The sequence below is a fragment of the Alligator mississippiensis genome, chromosome 13 (assembly GCF_030867095.1).
Source record: "Alligator mississippiensis isolate rAllMis1 chromosome 13, rAllMis1, whole genome shotgun sequence".
Lineage (NCBI taxonomy): Eukaryota > Metazoa > Chordata > Crocodylia > Alligatoridae > Alligator > Alligator mississippiensis.
Window position 1 is genome coordinate 57,774,712 of NC_081836.1, and position 18,543 is coordinate 57,793,254.

The following is an 18,543-nucleotide window of genomic DNA, read 5'->3' on the forward strand; positions in this document are numbered from 1 at the left end:
GTGGGCTGTGACCCTTGGAGGAGCCTGCTGGAGCACTGGCCGGTGAATCAAGGCCACAGCTTCCCCGCCTGCCGCGGCTGCCTTGCAGCTAGCACCGGGACCAGAGCTGCTGGGGCTGGCTTGGACGGCTCCCCCGGAGCGCGGCACTTCAGAGAGGAGCTGTCAAACCAAGCCTCAGCCCGGCATGGAGACGGCTACATTCATCGTTCTGTTGAACTGAGCCTGGCTGCTGCTGCCTGCGCACGGATAATGAGGCTTATTTCCGGGACTTTTGAGGTGCGCGCCTTTGAGGTACGCAGCGCCCTTGTTAGCGGGTGCAATTCGGCTGCCGAAGCGTAGGCACGGAGCAGCGGATTAGGTCTGCGGTGACAGGTGCTGTCTCTCCGCTCCCAGGGGGTGTGAGTGCCGCACGGTTGACAGGAGCCCTCCGCCACGTGGAACGGTCCCGCGGAGGCTTGCGTCCCGCTCACCTGCAGCCCCCAAATCCGTGTCGTAGCAGGGCCTGGAGGCTGAGGCCCGCACGCTGCTGGGGGAAAGCATGCTGGCAGGGTGCTGGACCTAGGGAGTAAACTCCAGCGTGGGTGCAGTGCAGTGGCCACGCTGGACGTGAGGCCTCCTGCTATCCTCCTCTGGGCCTTTTGGCAAGGTTTTGCACAGCAGTTTGCTAAGGGCAGTGCAAAGGCTGGAGGCATCTGAATGGGAGATGAGGGCTAGGAGGGGGTGGTGGTGGGTATACTCGCATGCCTGCCTGGGGTATTCCCTGCTGCGTGAAGCACCGCTGGAGAGTGAAATTCCCTTGCGGGCATCTTGGGCGACAGCTGTGCCAGCTCCTGGCTGCTGGCCTGCAAAGGGATGGCCCGCGGCATCTCCACCACGTTCCCTCGTTGGCCCGTCAACCGGAGATGGCTGACGAGGCCCTGGCTGTGCTGATGGCTTTGTGACGGGGCCCATCTGTCTCCTGGGCACGGGCCTGAGACCGCAGCAGGTTGCGCCACGGACCACCCGGCAGCCATCGGAGGACAGTCATTTTTAGCTCGCTTCCCAAACAGGCTGGATGTGAACACGAGCTTCTTGGTTGCAAAGCATCACACAGCCCGTTGCTAACGCCCGAGCTCGTTCGGGATGCTTTCCAGGGTCTGGAGCACTTTTGCTGCGTGCAGAGCTTTCCGCCCCGTCCTCCGCAGCATCCTGCATCCCTCTACCACGACATTGCGCTGAAGTGCCAATAAAGGTTTTCTTTTCATCAAGCAATTAGGTGCGTGTGATGGCGTATTCAGCCAGCATCAGGCACCCCGGCAATTTGTTTAGAGTCGCGATGCTGTTTTGCTGCGTGTCTGTCTGCCGGGGTTTGCAATAACTAAGTTAATTAAAAAAAAAAAAATTGCCAGCTGGCACAGGGTCAGTGGGGGAGCGGGTGTCAGGAGAGGAGGGACCGGCCTGGCCTTGGCACCGTGGGCTCAGTGCTCAGCAACCAGGGTCTGCTCCACCTTCCCCCAGAGCAGACTGCATTCATCCACCTTTGCCGGGAGGCAGATTTATGCTCTGTCTGCTTCAGGAGACACAAGTGACCTGCTCTTTGCCCTCGAGCCTTGTTTCTGGTGGCAACCGAGGTGGATAAAGGAGCCGCCAGCTTCCTCGGGACTGTTCCTGCGTGGAAAGGATTTTAAACGAACCGCTGGCATTTTGGGCGAAAGTACTCACGGGTTAGGAGTGGAGATGAGTGCAATCCCACATCCCAACCCCGGCAGCGTCTGGGTGGAGGTGTTTGAAAACAGGACCCCTATGCATGCAGGCCCACACGTGTGCACACATACATGCAGTATATTTGTGTGTAGTGCACGGTTGTGCACACGCTCACTTGTGCTTATTGCCAGGGTTTGCAAGCGTGCATTGTGAACAGGGCAATCTAGGGTGCTTGTGGATTCTGCACCGTCTGGGCAGCTCCCCTCAAAGGGCATCCTAGCTGCTCCCAAGCGCGCTGTGATGGGTAGAGCCGGTGCCCGTGTCTGGAAGGGACTTGTCTGGAAGGGAGAGCTCAGCTGAGGGCCCTGGGACAACCCCCCGCTCTTATGCATGCTCCGCTTCTCCTATACTGGACAAAGCTGCCTGGGTCAGCTCTTCCTCAACTGGCACCTGCCAGTGTGGGGGCCCCTGCCCTGGAGACTACCGGGGTCTGGATTAAATGGTAGGGATGGTGCAGTAGCCCTGCTCAGCTGCAGCTAGCCCATCTTTCCCTGGGTCAAACCTTCTCCAGCCATCCAGCCTGGTGACGTGGTACCAGTATTGCTGTACCCCTAGGATGGAAACCAGAGCCGGGGCGTTGAGAGAAGGTGTAGAGCGAAAGGGAAAGAGAAACCCAAAGGGCACCGGGATGCTTGCTCCGGGGAGCAGCGAAGGGCAGCAGAGGAGGGAAGGAGACGCTGCTGGATTTCAGAGCATCCTCGGTCTCCGGCGCTGGCTGTCGAGGGAGATGGATCACACTTGACGGGAAGCAGGCGATGCCAAGGGTGGACCGACCAGCGCAGCCGCTCCGTGCCCCAGCAGAGAGAGCCTGGCAGGGGCAGGAGATGCTCCACTGATGCAGCTGCAGCGATGGGGACATCAGGCCCTCGGGTCCTTTCACACCGACCACCATAGGCCTCCCCTGCGCCCCTTGTCGCACGCCACGTGCTCCCTGCAGCTGGGCTGGGACGGCAGCCGCACCCCGGCGAGCTCCGGTCTCCAGGCATGCTCCGATCCCCGCCGGCGGGCACGGGGCGCGTGCACCTCGCCTGCAGCGGCACTAATTAGAGAGCAGCAGCGAGCAGACATCGCCGGCAAATAACAGCCTCCAATTACGACAATGCCGTTCACACCCTAACGAGGCAAATTACAGACACACGCTGGCAGCTAATTAGAGGCAAAGTGGTTGGGAATTGGTGCTGTGCTTTCTGCGGGGGGGGGGGGGGGGGGGGGGGGGTTGGGGAGGATGGGGGAATAGGGTCCCTTCTGCGATGAACGTGCAATAAGCCGGCATCGTCTAGCAGCACGCTGTGCCCTCCACGCTGATCTCGGCCTGGGTTTCCATCCCCTTCCCTAGCCGAGCTCTGGACCCCCCTAGCATCATTGCCAGGCCTGCTGGGGTCCAGCTCAGCCCTGCCTTTATCTCGCGCCCCTCCCCTGGAGCCGAGGCCAGAGGTTCTCGCTGTGCCGTAATGTCCTGCGTCGACGGAGGATTAGGACCGCACACAGCTGGACATGTCGCTGGGCAGAGACTGGCACGGAAGTGCTTGACGGCATCCCCCGAAGCGCGTGGTGTGGGTGTTGTCTCCAGATCCAGCACCTGGGTTGAACACGGCCTCCAGCTGCCCACGAGAGAACAGGAGCAATTTTGCTTCTTCGGAGGGGTGGCGCACGTGACCCAGGAGATGGCCGAGCCATCGAGATCCCGCTGAGCGCTTCTCCTGCCTACCAGAGATCTCCTTGCAGCAGGTTTGTCGGGGGAAGATGGAAAGGCATCTGTGCCAGGACCTGTCCCCTCGCTTTCCCATAGCGTGTTAGCGCCCAGACCAAGTCAGGACCAGGACACCATCGTGCGAGGTGCAGAGCTGAGCGCTGGCTTCTGCCCCAAAGAGCTTGCGATCAAAGTTACAGGGACAAGGGAGGACGTGGGTGACTCCGTGGCTGCACACGAACGAGGCTTTGGAACGGGCTCGGCACAGCCCCGTGTGCTTTACCCCTAGTTCAGGTCTTTCTTGCTGCCTTGAACGCACATGCACAGAAAGCAGAGGGGTTGGGAACTGCTTAATGTAAGCTTGCCCTCAAATCGGCTCCGGTTTAATTTGGGGGAACTGCCCCGCATGCCTTGGCACTCGCCTGCCTGCTCTGATGCTGGGGAAGGGGCATTAAAGCACGGGCTCGTGGCAGCATCGTGGGCAAAGGCATTTGGGAGTGAAGTGGGCAGGGCGGCGCTATCGGACTGCCCCGGGTGGGGGCTCGTGGGCTTTTAACTAACAAAAGGGCTGTAACGGCAGCTGGAGAAACCACGTCTGCGGCTCCTCTGGCTGCGATTGTGCGAGCCGTGCTCTCCAGTGCCGGCTCCGTTATTAATAATTCAGGTCACCCACCTGCATTGAATTCGAGCTGAGCTCCCTTCCTCGCCGTCCGCGCAATGCAGGGCCCCGGCCCTGCGGCTCCCTAGAGCCAGCTCGGATGGTTCTGCTGCTGGTGTCGGCATTTAAAGTGTAGCTCGGGCAACACGGGGCGAGCATCACCGGCGTCGGCGCTGCCCTGGCCCATCGCTTGGGCCAGAATGGCTCATGCAGCCTGTGGGCACCTGGCTGCGAGGTTGGGACCGTGGCACTGCAGCGGGCGGTGATGGGAAACCCCCAAGACTTTGGGGAGATTTGGGCTCTGAGGCCCGTCACTGGGCATGGAGAGCTGAGCAGAGAGCCCAGGGCTCTGCTCCCCTCCCTTTTCGCAGCTGGTGCATGCCCCTCTGGGGCAACGCGCAGGGGCAGGGAGGAGCAGGCGGCCGAACTGCCTCCGACGCCGTGCTCAGCAAGTCCATCTTGGGGTACCCGAGTGCCCGGTGCTGCTGGGCGCTCCGGAGCTCAGTCCTCCGGTCCCACGCATCTCCCCGGAGCTGCCATCCTTGTCCCTCGGGCCCTAAGCACTGTCCCTCCTCGTCTACATGCATGCACGCGCCCCTCGCTCGCCATCTGCATTGCCGACACGTTCGGCAGCCGCTTAGCATTTGTACGGCAGAGAGACGTCAAGCTGTATTGGGACCCAAGAGAGAACTACCAAAGAAAGGGGCTGAGCTCCTGTTTCCTGCTTCCTTTTGATTTCCTTTGGGTTTGAAAGGCCTGCGTGTGCACGCACGTGTGTGTGTATATGCATGTGCTTGTGCAACGTGTGTGTGCATGCATAAGCTTGTGTGCACACGCTGTGCTGCTCGCTCAGTCTGCAGCTGGAAGTTACTTTTTCTTCCAAGGGCCTCTCGAGGGACGGTGGATTTATCGTGTCCTCGTCCAGGAGATGTGGCGACAGCACAAGCTAATCGCAGCCCGGCTGTGACGTCGGTAGCTCGGCGCTCTATTCTCACCTCGGCTGTGTGCTATTTTCTCCTCGGTATGCACTATGCAGTGGGCGCTCTGGATTGCACCGCGGGGGCTGGATGGGCTGCAGAGGATGCAGTGCCACGGTCAGTGCCACGAGCCAGGCGCTCTCGCGGCTGCCACCTCGCACCTCCCGAACAGCCAATTTGGGCCTCCGGAGTGCAGTCGGCACCATCAGTGCTATTGACACTAATTTGCACCTTCTGGCTGTCTCAGCTGGGAGGCCAATGAGGGATGAATTCCTTCCCCACCCCGGGAGCAGGCTTGGGATGGAAGACAAGTACAGGGAGCGTGTGTGTAAACGTGCCCGTGCCGCACGCTTTGGAGACTAGCAGCACAATGCTTGTGCCTGGGGGAGGAGAGGGGGAGCTGAGCAGAACGAGACACGTTTGTGGAGCCAGGCACCGCGAATCAAAGGGCACCTCTGAAACGCTGTCCTCCCTCCTGGGGTTTGCTGACCTCGCACAGAAGCGAGGGGACTTCTGGCTGCCCACTTCCGACGAGCCCCTGCAGCCCGTGTGCCAGCAGAGGTGAAAGGCCTGGTGGTCCCGTCCCCTGCCCCTCCTCTGAGCCAGCAAGACGAGAGGCCGATGGTCTCTGTGTTAATGGGATACCTGGACGAGCTCCTTGCTCACAGGCCACTGGCCAAGTGCTTGGGAGCCCTCGTGCTTGCTGCGTGCCGGCCCTTGCTCCGGGGAGAGCTGTGCCAACCTGCCGGCTCCCGTGCTACACCGCGGCTCTGCTCCCCGCATCTCCTGCAGGTGCTAACCCCAACGGCAACACATCTGCAATGCATGAAGCCATGTAAGGACCTGTCATCGGCTGACCGGTGCTTTCCAGCCATCTCCCCACATGTGCCCTGTCCCCTCGGATGCTGAAGATTGCCGAGCTGGAGCTTGCACGGTGTCGCAGCAGGGTACGGAGATGGAGGGATGATGCAGAGGAAGATGCTCTTGTGTGGGAAGGGAATGGCTCCTAAGCCCAGCTAGCAGTGCTGATCCCTGCTGTGCCCCCTTTGGCCTGTGCCAGCTCTCCAAAAGGGAGCGGGCATGCAGGGCCGAAGCACCGGCACTGCTGACCTCATGGTTGAGACCGAGGAAGGTCATCCGTGCAGGAGGACAGCCCCACCTTGGCCCAGCTGGGCAGGACGCTGGCGCGGCATCACCATGCCCGCTTGTCCATCCCGTCCCGGTGCACCGTGGAGCCGGGTCCTGATGCTTTCACTGCTCCCAGAGCTTTCTCCCTCCCTGCCCCCAAAAAGGCTGCCTCCCTTTCAGCTGCAGGCCAGCTCCTATTTATACCAGCCCCCGGGGCTGTGAATCATTCCTGTCCCTCGTTGCGATAGCTGCCGCAAGGGTATTTATAAACTGTGATCAGCCTCCCCGGTGCCGCCTGTATAAATTTAGTGCGTTCACTGGCTCCTGGACCCCGTCCTCCACGACTGCATGTTTGAAAGAGCCTGAGGCGCCTGGTCTCGGGCTCCTCGGACACTAAGGCAGGATCCCGTTGGGATGGGAGGGCGACTTGGTTCCTGAACAAGAGAAGCAGCAGGCGCTCGGCCTCTTCTCCAGCCGGTCTGAGCGAGGCGAGTTGTTTTAATCATATGCATATAAATGTCAAAGGCTGGAAAAGCCGTTTTCAGCTTTCCTCGACTCCAGTGGGAAGACGGACGCACCAGCGTTAGCATCCTCTTGCAAGCAAACACAGCAAGCATCGAAGCCGATGTTGGGTGATCATCACCTCGCTGGGCCAGCTACGTCATCTGGATGCCCGACTCCGGACCCCCGGAGCAAGTTTTATTCTCTGAGCTCAATCCAGGCGTGCGCTCAAGAGGAGGCAGAGGAAGCACTTCGGAGATGTCCTTAAGGCCAGCTTGAAAAAAATGCAACATCTACATCAACTTGGGGAGACGATTGCCCTGGACCGCCCCAAATGGAGGAAGAGTCTGCTGCAAGGATCTCACTACTCCAACACCTCGCGATGGCAACAGGAGATGGGAAAGCAGAAGCAGTGTCACGAACTGGACCAAGAACCCAGAGCCACCCGCCCCGCGTGGAAACACATGCCCGAGCTGCAACAGAGCCCGTTGATCCCGGATTGGTCTTGTCAGCCATCTTCGGACCCTTGGATAAGATGATGACGGAAGGCAGTCGTCCTTGACCGCGGGGGATTGCTGAAAAAGAAGAAGAAATGTCAACGGGGAAAGGTGTCCGGTCGGGGGAGTGCGACCAACTGGACAGAACTGGGGGTGCAGAGCTGCCCGGGAAAGCCGCCAGGCCCCAAAACGTTGCACCCCGTGATCATTGTGATGAGCCTAATTGGCTTCCCGGGGTCAGAACAAGCAGGTGTGCCCCTTAGGGCCGTGCACGGAGCTGGTCTGCCCCAGACAGTGGTGTGCGTGTGCGTGTGCGTGTGCGACTGTTTTTGGGTGGCTCTTGCCAAGGTTCCCCAGCTACCGGAGACAAAGGGGAGTGCGCGACACCTTGATGCTAACAGGTGGGGAAGCCTGTCAGCAAACACGAGAGCAGTCTCCTTAAATCCCAGAGAAGCGGGAGAAAGGAAAAAATAGTGCTTTATGCTGTTCATCGTCACATGTCTGTCTCCAAATCACAGAATCATACAAAATTTGGGTTGGACGGGAGCTCAGGATGTCGCCTCTAGTCCAACCCCTGCTCCAAGCAGGACCAGCCCCAACTACATCATCCCAGCCAAGGCTTTGTCTACCCGGGGCTTCAACACCTCCAAGGATGGAGACTGCACCACCTCTCTGCTCCAGTGCTTCACCACCCTCTTAATAAAGGAGTTTTTCCTAATATCCAACCTCAACTTCCCTTGCTGCAGCTTGAGCCCATTGCTCCTTGTCCTTCCATCTGTCCCCACTGAGATCAGCCCAGCTCCATCCTCTTTGCAGCCCCCCTGAAGGCTGCTATTCAATCCCCCTCGGTCTTTTCTTCACCAGATGCTGCCAGAGACTCTAACCCCCGTCATGGGAAAGGGAGAGAAAAGTAGGGCCTGGCATAAAAACAAGGCTTCAGGAGAAGCAGCAAAGGGCAGGGGTGCAAGCTGGGACAAAGCAATGATTTTTTACAGCAATGCTCTGAAGAAACGAGTGCAGAAGCCCCGTCCCTGCCGGCGCGTGCAAGCCGCACGCTACGTGCTCTGCCGGGAGACGACTGTCGGGGAGAAACTCGCCCTGTTCTGGTCATCGGCAGATGCCGGCTGGATTGCAGACCTCGGGGCTCCCGCCTGCGAAGGAAGGGGATGGCTGTGAAGCCAACCTGCATGGAGTCTTCCTCGGGGCCAGTCCCCGGGAGGCGGGGGACCGTCAGGGCTGTGCTAGAGCCACACTCCCGCTCCGTGACACCGCGGCAGCTTTGCTCCGTCTTTTGCAAGCCGGCTAGCGTGTGTCCCGGGGCGCTTAGCCGCAGCTCGGGATGCTGGAGTGATCTGTGCTGCCAGGACTCCTGGCTTGTGGTCCCCCGTTTGCTTGCGCTGATCTGGGAATACTGAAGCCAGCGGAGCTGGGCCGAGGTCAAGGCTCCATCATTTCCTTTCCGAGCTCTGAGCTGCGCCCAGCCGCGGGGGCACCTCCGACGCAGCAAGGCGTCTTGTGGCCTTGCAGAGGGCTGGAGCCGCATTGCGTGACGAGGAGCGGGTCGTTAGCACGGTGCAGTTGGCCAGCTGCGTGTACACCTCTTATCGGGAAGAGCAGCCAGCCTGGGTAGATTTCCCCCAAGGAAACGCCTGTGCGAATTTGGGAGCTGGCCTCTGCCCCGGGACGTCGCCGTGTTCCCAGTCCTCTCCAGACCCGCAGAGAGCGCTGCATTGTGCTGGGGGCTTTTCAGCACCCCTGCGCCGTGGCTGCTGCTCATTTGCTGGGTCTAGCAGGGCGATGAATGGTCTTCCCAGCTCCCTGCCTTGGCTTTCAGTCTCCAGCCTGGGCTGTTTGGTTTCATCTGCCCCGTGAGTCCTCCCTGTCGCATCTCAGCTCAGGGGACCCAGAAGGTATCGCCCCCCACCAGCCCCAGGGAACCCCAAAAATTCCCGCTTGATTTTTTTTTTCCTACCTGTTCTCTGCTGAGGTCCCTGCGAATGGGAGGAGAAGGAGAAAGTGGCTTTGCTTGCACGCATGATGCAAGGGTACGCGCATGCCGGTGATTAGAAGGCAGGTGGCAAACACGCCAGAGGAGGTCTGGGCAGAAAATGTGTAAAAGGGCAGTCATTAGTGTAACGCCGTGAGTTGACTCCAGACTTGTTGAAGAGATGCAGCCTGCAGCTTAGTGATTTCTCTCTCCCAGGTGTGTGACCTCAATTAAAGAGAGAAAGGTGAGCACATGCAATTGCTCATCATTAGCATCCTCGAGGGCGGTGCGGGCCAGGCTTGCAGGCAGGGAGAAGGAGGATATGGTGCTGAGTGCTTGTGATGTTCTGGATGGATCCACTCCTTTCAAGCACGCTGCTTTGAGTCCACGGGTGCCAGCTTTTGCTGTATCCTTCCTGAATGGCATGGGGGTATTTCACGAGAGTCTCGGCTTATTGATAGTCCCGCTTGGTCTAACTATTTATATAAAGTCCAGGAGATTTGCGGGAGAGCATCCTCGAGTGGGAAGAAATAAGGAGAGCGCCTCGATGGAGACACGATTCTCCTTTATGGCATGTCATGGCTCTGATCTGGAGATGGGACTTGTCAGTCCCTGCTCGAGACAGGGCATGGCTTGCAAACGGAAACGCGGGGCTGTCACGGCACCGGAGGTCTGCTCCTCCGGAGAACCTGCTCCCATTATAAGCTGTTGCTGGATATTGTGAATGTTAATCATGGCACCTTTGAAGCAGCTGAGCCGAGGTGTCGTGCCTTGAAGGCTTCCCGGTGAAATGTCAGCAGTTGATTCCAGCGGGGAGCGGGGTTTGGGGAGAAGTGTAACACTCAATTATGCTTGCCGTTGCCGGAGCGCTTCACCTTCTTGCCGCATTTGGAGAGCTGACGTTAAGTCAGGATATTACACGACGGTGAAACCTTTCACAATTTGGAGGAAGATGATTTCATTACTAGCTGTATGCTGCAGCCCGGATTCAGATTGGAAGTGCCAAGCGAGGGAATTGGGTTTACGGAGAATGTCTGAATCGTGGTCGTGACAATGACGCCCGCTTGCATCGTCAGAGCGGCGTGCAAAGGGAAGACAGCTTTCACCCTCCGCAACCAGATGAGCAAACTCTGTCCAAGTTGGCAAGTGAAGTGCGGACTGGGCCGGGGTTGTGGTTTGAACCCGTGTGTCCCCGGGGACGAGATGGGCACGCTCTGAGCCCGCTCTGCAGAGGCCGAAGGGAATGGCTCTGTGTGACCCACTGAAAAACCTGGTCCTGGTGCTCTCCTCCATCCACGTCTTGCAGCCGCTGGTCCTGACTCCTATCTGGAGCAACACACCAGCCCAGCTGCCCCCTCCGCACCGTCTCCTTTTCCCCCTAGACCACGCACCCGTAGCAGAGATGCACAAGGGGCTGTTACAAGTCAGCAACCCAGATTTCTACCTTTCAAAGAATGCACGAAAACAGCAGCCCAGGGGGCTTCTGCAGCGATCTCTCGAGCCTGGAGAGACCCGGGGGTTGTTAATAAATAAGGCGACGAACCCAGGGAGACAGCTGTTCGTGATGGGAAAGGGGGGATTCTGCATGGGGATCTCGCGTGGACTCCCAGGAAGCAAATTTTGGAGGGAGCCCTGCTGTGCCAAAGACGCAGGGCTGGGTCTGAGGGATGGGCAGGACGAAGGTGCGTGGGGGCCAAGTGAAACCGGAGCACCGCTGGTTGGCCAAGTGAGAGCCGGCCGCTCGCAGGCCACCCCGCGTGCAGCCCAGACACGCAGCGTGGATCCACTCCGCTGACCCCGGCACATAAAATATGCGGCTTTAATAAAGAACAACACTTCATCTCGCCGGAGCTGCTGAACCGCTGGCGAGAAGCGAGAGCTTTTGAAATGAATGTTTGATAAGGGACCGAGCCAGCGAGATGAAGGTAGCGGCAGGAGGCACAAAGCAAACGAATCGTTAAGAAGCTGGAGGGGACGAACCGTCTGCCCTCCCCAGGGCCAGGGGCAGGTATCCCAGTCACTGGCTGACCCGGGTGTTACCAGCATCTCTCTCCTGTTCGGCAGTGATGGGCTCAGGAGAGCCTGAGCGAGTTGGTGCAAAGTGAGGTCACTTTATTAGTAAATGGGCCCTTAGGTTGTGGTGGGTCAGCAGGGAGCACCTCTGCGCCGAGCCACCCACCTCACTGCACCCGACCACCTACCGGCCTTCGAGCGTCTCCCTGGGGTGCCTCATGTCCAGCCGATCCCCTTCCTGGAGCACACCCGCTAGCCTGGGGTCACCGCTGCCACCGCCCAGGAGTCTCGGTCTGTCCGCAGCCCTGTGCCCCCCGGGATGCACAGGCCTTGCAGACCTTGAGGGTGCTCAACCCACTGCAAGACCTTGGGATATTTCCCATGGCCTGGAGCCCGAATAGTAGCCTCCCTTAGTCAGCCAGGCATGAAGGCATGCCCCTTATCCCTCTCCCAATGACTCCACCACGCTAGGTACGGTGGAGAACTTCAGTACTGGTTAGAGAGGGGGCTTGGCGGAGGATTTGGGCTAGGAAGGAGTCACAGAATAACCTTACAGCAATCGGCGTGGCTAGGTAGCGGGTGATTATGCATCTGCTGTACTGCAAGCTATATCTCTAGATAGGTTTCAAGTAGCTTACTCACAAGCGTCATCCAGAGGCTGGTTGAGCTTTCCTCTGGAGGCAGGCAGGTCGATGTGTGTCCAGTTTCAAGAGAGAGGGAGAGATCCTCCTCTCCCTGTCTGGTCAGTTGTTCCCATGCTGTCCAAAGAGGCTCTCCCCCGCCCCTCCTGGGCAGTTGGAGCTTATACAGCCCTTTTGGCATTACCACCCCGGCCAGATGTTGTTGGATGCTAGCCGAAATGCATCGCTGGTTACCTGGAAGAGCGACAGGCGCTCCTGCCCCCGTGCCAGGAGGTCGCTGCTAACACAAAAGGGAGGTGGACTTACCTGTAGCTTCTCACGGCTGCAGGAGCAAGTTCCCCGTCCCCCGGGAACGTTTCCAGCCCGGGTCATAATTCGGTGCTAAATGAAACAGATGAGTGGGGAGGGCTGCCTGCCCAGCGCAGCGACCACAGCGACCAAAATGACAGATGGGTGATAAAACAATGGCAAGGAAAACCCCGAGAGCAGAGTTTGGGAAGATGCTGAGATGGCATTTTGCCACATAGGCGCTGTGGGAACACTCGAGACCCCCAGGCTGTGTGTCTGGCACCTCTGACGCCTGACCAGCGGTGATCTCAGGCCGGTCCCTTAGCCTGACGCGGTGCACGTGCTTCAAGAGTTGGGGAGACTCCAGGAAATGCCAGACCCCCGCAGAAAGGCAGCGAGGTGCTGAGAGCGACTTGAGTGGGGCTTGCTCTGGAGAGCTGCTTTGGGCAGCGAGCCTTTGGGAAAGTCCGCGAGCGCCTGAGAGTTTATCCCGGGGGGCGAGGTGGGACCGTCGTGTCACGCGGGCGCTCACCAGCTGCAGCGGAGCGAGGCTGGGCTTTGCAAGATGCTCGCAGCTCGCGCGTCCTGTTGCAGACCCACCCCAAACGGGATGGTCCCATGCAAAATCAACTGCAGGCCCCCATTTGATGCCTGCTGGCTTTGGGTCTCCCCCCTTGCTCCGGCGCTCGGTCCCCTGCCCAGCTCCCCTGAAACCCGTGTGGTGCACGCGGCTGCACCAGGACATAGAAGGGCCTGAAGTGGGCCAGCTCCTGGCGTCCTCCCCACCTGCTGGCACTGTTTTTTAACTCCAAACCCCTTTCCGAGTCGGGCGCTGAAGCTTTCTGCTGGGTCCAGCTACTCCGGGAGGGGGGGGGCTTTGTAGTGGCAGGGTTTAAGATTTGCTGGTGCAATGCTGGCAGAGGTCGGGCCAGGAGAGGCAGGACCCCCTCCTGCACCACCCTGTAGCATGCAGCCTGTCCCCGTGGCCATCAGGAATTACAGGGTCCTGCTAACGAGCAATCCCCAGTTGAGGCTCTCTCCTCATGCTAGTGCGGTGAGTGTACGCTGAGGGGCTCCAGCCGGGTTTCCCCCCAGTGCTAGCTTGGTCTGAGAAGCACACTGGGGCGGTGCGGTATCTCATTGCCCCAATAAAGAGGGGCCCCAAGAGCATCCTCGCTCTTTATCATCCAGCTCCGTGCAACCTGGCACACGGGAGCAGGGTGGCACGAGGGGGCAAGCCTGAAGGCAGAGAGCTCACGGGAAGAGCTTGTTCACGGTCCTTCTCTCATCCTCCCTCTCTTCTCTCTTCCAGAATAAAGTCCTGAACGTGGACGGCGTGAAAGTGAAGCTGCAGGTAAGCGCCCCCCAGGCCTCTGCTCAGATGAATTGTCCCTTGGATGTGGGGGGCCAGCATGGCTGGTGCTGGGGGACACATGGAGCTTAGCAGGACCCCTCATTTGAAGTTGGCCGCTTGGCTGCCCATGGGCGATGAAGTGGCTGCTAACGGGGGCCTGATTCAGACCCGTTCCTAATGCTGTGTGTACTTGGAGGCAGCCCCGGTGTCAGCTGTTGGTGCAGTTGCCCTGGGGAGGGGGGTGAAACCCTGACCTTAAAACCAAGTCCGCCTGGTCTGGATCCCTGTCTTCCTTGCTTCTACCATCCTGGCAGACATCCAGGCTGACTCTGTGCAGACCAGGTGAAACCCTCCGTTGTGTTACCCGTTCCTCCTCCTGCACAGCTGAACTAGACGGTTTTATTTCCAAGAGCCCGCGAGTTGCTCAGGTCCCCGGGGAACTGGCTGTGTTCCCCGACCTCTGCGCTGGCAGCTCAGTCGTGACACTCGTGCTCTCCTCCCCGGCGTTGGGACGTGACGCTCTGCAAGCGCGTCCCTGCATTACAACCTGATCGATTCAATTAGCGGGTCCTCACCCATCCATCTGGCCCGGGGGGGTTGGAGGAGGCATGCACCATGCCACGCGCTCGTTGTCGGACCCAATCGTGTCAGCGCGCGGACGTGCCGGGACCGGCGAGGCGCCGCGTTGGCCTCGATGGCGCTTGTCGCTTTCTTTCGAGGATGATCCCGGTGAACGTCCCCCCCTTTGTCACAAATGAGCCGCTCGGCTGGCAGATGGTTGTTAAAATGAAACGCGAGTGCCGCTGTCTCGGGGAACCCGCCTGACACTTGATTTTGTATTGATTTCCTGGAAGACTCTGGTCAGGCTGGCAGTCCTCTCCTCGCCTTTCTGAAGGCTGAGCTGTTTGCACTCCTGCGCTGACGGCTCGTGCGCTGCCTGGGCCCAAGCTGCCGGGCTTCCCGGCCCCTCCTCGTTTCCTCCAGCGCATCCCATCGATGCCGATGCTTGCCTGGCTGGGCTGCAGCCCCTGGGCACGGCCACGCAGGCTGTCCCGGGGACCTGGCGATGTGGCATTAAGCACTTTATGCTTCCTTGGCGGCGACTAAGTGAGCCGCCGCCTGCCCTCAGCAAGCCAGGGGCAGCAGGCTCTGTGCCCAGTGGGTCTGGGGGAATATAACTATTTACAGCCCCCGTCACTGCTCATATAGAGCAGGGCGCGTGGCAGAGCGAGGGGAGACTGCAGCTCCCGTATAAACCCACGCCCTTGCTCTGCGATGTCCCCGTGACTATGAGCTGAGCCGTTTGCAAGGGGAGCTGTACTGCGCTGAGGTCCCCGCGCGGCTGGTGCACGTTGGGGTATGTCTGACGGGCTCTCCTGTGCTTGCGCTTTCCAGATCTGGGACACGGCCGGGCAAGAGCGGTTTCGCAGCGTCACCCACGCCTACTACCGAGATGCCCACGGTAAGAGCAGCTCCGCGGTGCTAGAGGGATGTGTGCCCTGCAAAAGGGGCTGTGAAAGGCTCCAGGATCCTGACCCTGGACAAAGCTGGGCGCTCACTCACTCATCGCTGGCTGGTTTGGAGGCTGGTGTGCTCCGGTCCTGCATCCCTGTCACTGTGTGGGGTCGGGGCCCAGATATAACCCCCCCAGGGGCATTCAGGCTCCGTCCTCCCAAGTCACGTGCAAAGGCAGGGATGAAGCCCTTTAGCCCCCAGCTTTGCAGCGAGGCGGGAGGCTGCGGGCAGGGGGCTCTTGGGCCCTTCAAGACCTGCTCCCCGCGGCACGGTCTGCCCAGTGCTGTGCCCACTACTCCCAGGGGAGCAAGCCGCCCGTGGTGGGACCTCGGAGGGCTTTGTGACTTGGCACGCGGCCCCGGGAGCCGATACCTGCCACGTTTCTAGCAGCGCCCAAGGCCAGCGCTCCTTTCTGGGTCTGCTCCCCAGCTCGTTGCCATGGGAACAGCTGCTTCGCAGGTTTAAAAAATAAAAAATATATAGGCGTTCCTTGTGCGTTGTTGCGTCTGGGTCCCCGCAGCATCAGCCCGGCTCTCCAGCACCCCTGCCCCCCGCGCCTCCCTCCATCCGCTCTGCATCTCACGGCAACCGGTGCAGAGCCGGCTCTTGCAATGAGATGTCTCCCATGACCGGGAGCCTTCCTGGGGGTGCCGGAGCCCTCCGCACCGCCGTGCTGCCCCTCCTGACCGTGCCCAGCGCCAGGAAGCACTGATCACAGCCTTGCTGCATGCATGCAGAGGAAAGGCAGCGCTGGCCCTGGGGAGCTGCAATGAGGAGCCAGGGGTGGGCTATGGAAAGAGGAGATCTGGACTCGTGCTTAAGTAGACGTGCGGCCTCCTGAGTGTCTCCCGCGAGCTCTGGCTGGGCTGTAGGGAACGAAGCCCCTGCGGCAGACACGGCAGGCTGCAAAAGCTGCAAGCCTGCCGGCCCCCCTGGCTGGCTCGGTTGCTTCTGCCATTGAAAATCTGTCCGTCCACGTGCCGTGAGCTGAGAACCCGTGGCCACGTGCATCTGCCCCGGGTGCGGACCCTGGCTGTGGGGCACGAGGGACCAGAACGGGGCTGGAGGGGCCCTTCTGCGTGTCGGGCTGGGCTGAGCTGTGCTCCCCAGCATCTTTGGATGCGAGGAGACTTCCGCTGCCGTTCTTCACCCAGACAAACAAGCCTCCATCTGGCTCTTCTCTCCGGAGCTCTCCGGTGTCCCTGGAGAAGTCGGCTTGTCAGCAGCTGTCTCCAAATCTCTTTCCAAGTGGCTGAAGAGCTTGGCCGCTCCCCGGGGGCCCATCTCCAAGGCGGCAGCTTCCCAAGTCACTGGAGCACAGGCGTCCACTGCATGTTGCTGGGGAATAAGGCTTGATGGAGATGCATTCCTCCCCTTGCCCGTTGCACGGGCTCCTACGGGGCCGTTCGGGGTTACGTGACTATCGGAGGTCCTGTTTTGGGGACCTCCGAGCCATGCGCCACTCGCAGCTGGGCTGGTGTGGGTCACCGCATCCGCTGCAGACTTTTTGCTGTCTCTGGGTGGTTTGGCTCGCATTTTTCCTTGCCGTGAAGACAGCAGCTCAGCTGATGGGAAGAGTTCATCCGGTCCAGCTGAGCAGGTCAAGTGCAGTGTGAAAACCTCAGGCCCCGAGTCCTTCCTACAGGGATCGGGGCATTAGCTAGAGTCGACTGCACTGACCTACGGCGCATCTCTGCGGCATGTAGTCAGGGTTCAATTGATGGTGCCCGGCTTCAGAGCGCTCCCGTGACGAGGGCATCTTGCTTCTCCGGAGAACAGTCATAGCTGCTGCCTCTCGTTAGAGATCGTCCCCACAAATCTTCGCTCAAAGATATCTGGTTCCCACAGACTAGGAGACATTTCACTGCCTTTGCTAAGCCAGCTCTGACTGCAGCGTCTCAGACACCGCAGATAAATAGCTCCCGCCTGCTAATTGCTCGCTGGAACAAAATATTTGTTTTGGGTGTCTGTAAGAGGCATCTCTTCAGCCGCACAGTGAAGTCTGATGCATGCGGCAATTAAAGACTCGCTTAGCATAAGGAGAAGGCCTCCTCTGACTGGCGCACGGGTGCACACACATCCGTAAGCTTCCTGGAGACTCGGAGCAGTGACTCTTGGCCCTGTTTATTGTCAGGCAGATGCTCGGAGGAAGAGCAGAGCCCAGGAGACCGGTTTTGCTGGACAAGCTGCAGGGTGCCAGCCAGGGTCTGCCTGCATGGATGCACAGACCCCTCTTTAGTGCCAGCATCTGCCTGCATGGATGCACAGACCCTTCCTCAGTGCTGGCATCTACCTGCACAAATGCACAGACCCCTCTTTAGTGCCAGGGTCTACCTGCACAGATGCACAGACCCTTCCTCAGTGCTGGCGTCTACCTGCATGGATGCACAGACCCCTTTAGTGCCAGGATCTGCCTGAATGGATGCACAGACCCCTCTTCAGTACCAGGGTCTGCCTGCATGGATGTACAGACCCTTCCTCAGTGCTGGCATCTACCTGCATGGATGCCCAGACCCCTCTTTAGTGCTGACGGCTACCTGCATGGATGCCCAGACCCCTCTTTAGCGCTGACGGCTACCTGCATGGATGCACAGACCCCTTTTCATTCCTCCCCAGTAGTCTGTCTCCAGGGCACAAGCTCTCCTTGTTCCCAGCTGGGAGGCTCTGTGCTCCAAGGAGGGTTTATGAGGAAGCTGCTTGTCCGCTGGCACAGCCAGACCCAGCAGCCTGCACCCATTTCACCTGTGGGCAACTAGCTCGTGACTTTTCCAGCCCATCAGACAGACGCTGTTGCTCCCCATGTGAGCTCCAGGGACGAGGGCTGTGCCTTGTGCCATGCTGTGGAGCACTGGTATTGGATGGGGACTCAGGCCACCTCCTAGCATTTCTGTTCTGGCCTCTGCTGCAGGGAGGTGGCATGTGGGGGGCAAGGGCTCGATCATCGAGGGGTCATATCAATCACAGTGGGGCTGGAAGGGAGCTGCAGGGGTCCCATCTAGTCCAACCCCCTTCCTGAGGCAGGATCATCCCTGTCCAAACCATCCCATACAAACCCATTGTCTAACCTCTTCGGAAAACTACCATCAACCCTGACGCAACGTAAGACGTCACACCCAAACCTGCCCCAGGTAAAGCAGGGGAGCCGCATCGTGACATGCAAGAGCAAAGCTTTGGGCTCTCTGTGCCCCCGAGAGCAGAGCACCCCAGAGGACTAGGCAATTGCTACCTGCATTCACTCTCTTTCTCTCTCCCCACAGCCCTGCTGCTGCTGTACGACGTCGCAAACAAAGCCTCCTTCGACAACATACAGGTGAGTGCCACCCTCCTGGCCCTGCACTGGATGTGGCTGCTGCGGTCTGCATTGTAGCCCAGGCTCCTCGGCTTTTCGGGGCAGGCTGGCGGTGGCAGCGCCATCCCGTGCCCGCTCCGGTTTGCAGGGGAGCTGTTACAATCTGGAGGGACCCAGCCCACGGGGGCTGCTCCTGCCCCGGGAGGGTGGGGAAGAGGTGCTGGCGCCTTCACAGCTTCGCTCCTCTGCATCGCTTGGCTGA

The 18,543-nt window shown here is 59.7% G+C and overlaps 1 protein-coding gene across 1 annotated transcript in view; it reads left to right on the forward strand.

Moving 5' to 3' along the window:
- Positions 1-18,543, forward strand: part of RAB26 (RAB26, member RAS oncogene family) — an 87,192-nt gene that overhangs the window by 59,990 nt on the left and 8,659 nt on the right. The window contains exons 3-5 of the mRNA XM_059716183.1: positions 13,436-13,477; positions 14,873-14,939; positions 18,250-18,302. Of these exons, the coding sequence (XP_059572166.1) occupies positions 13,436-13,477; positions 14,873-14,939; positions 18,250-18,302 (162 nt within the window). The remainder of the gene's footprint in view (positions 1-13,435; positions 13,478-14,872; positions 14,940-18,249; positions 18,303-18,543) is intronic.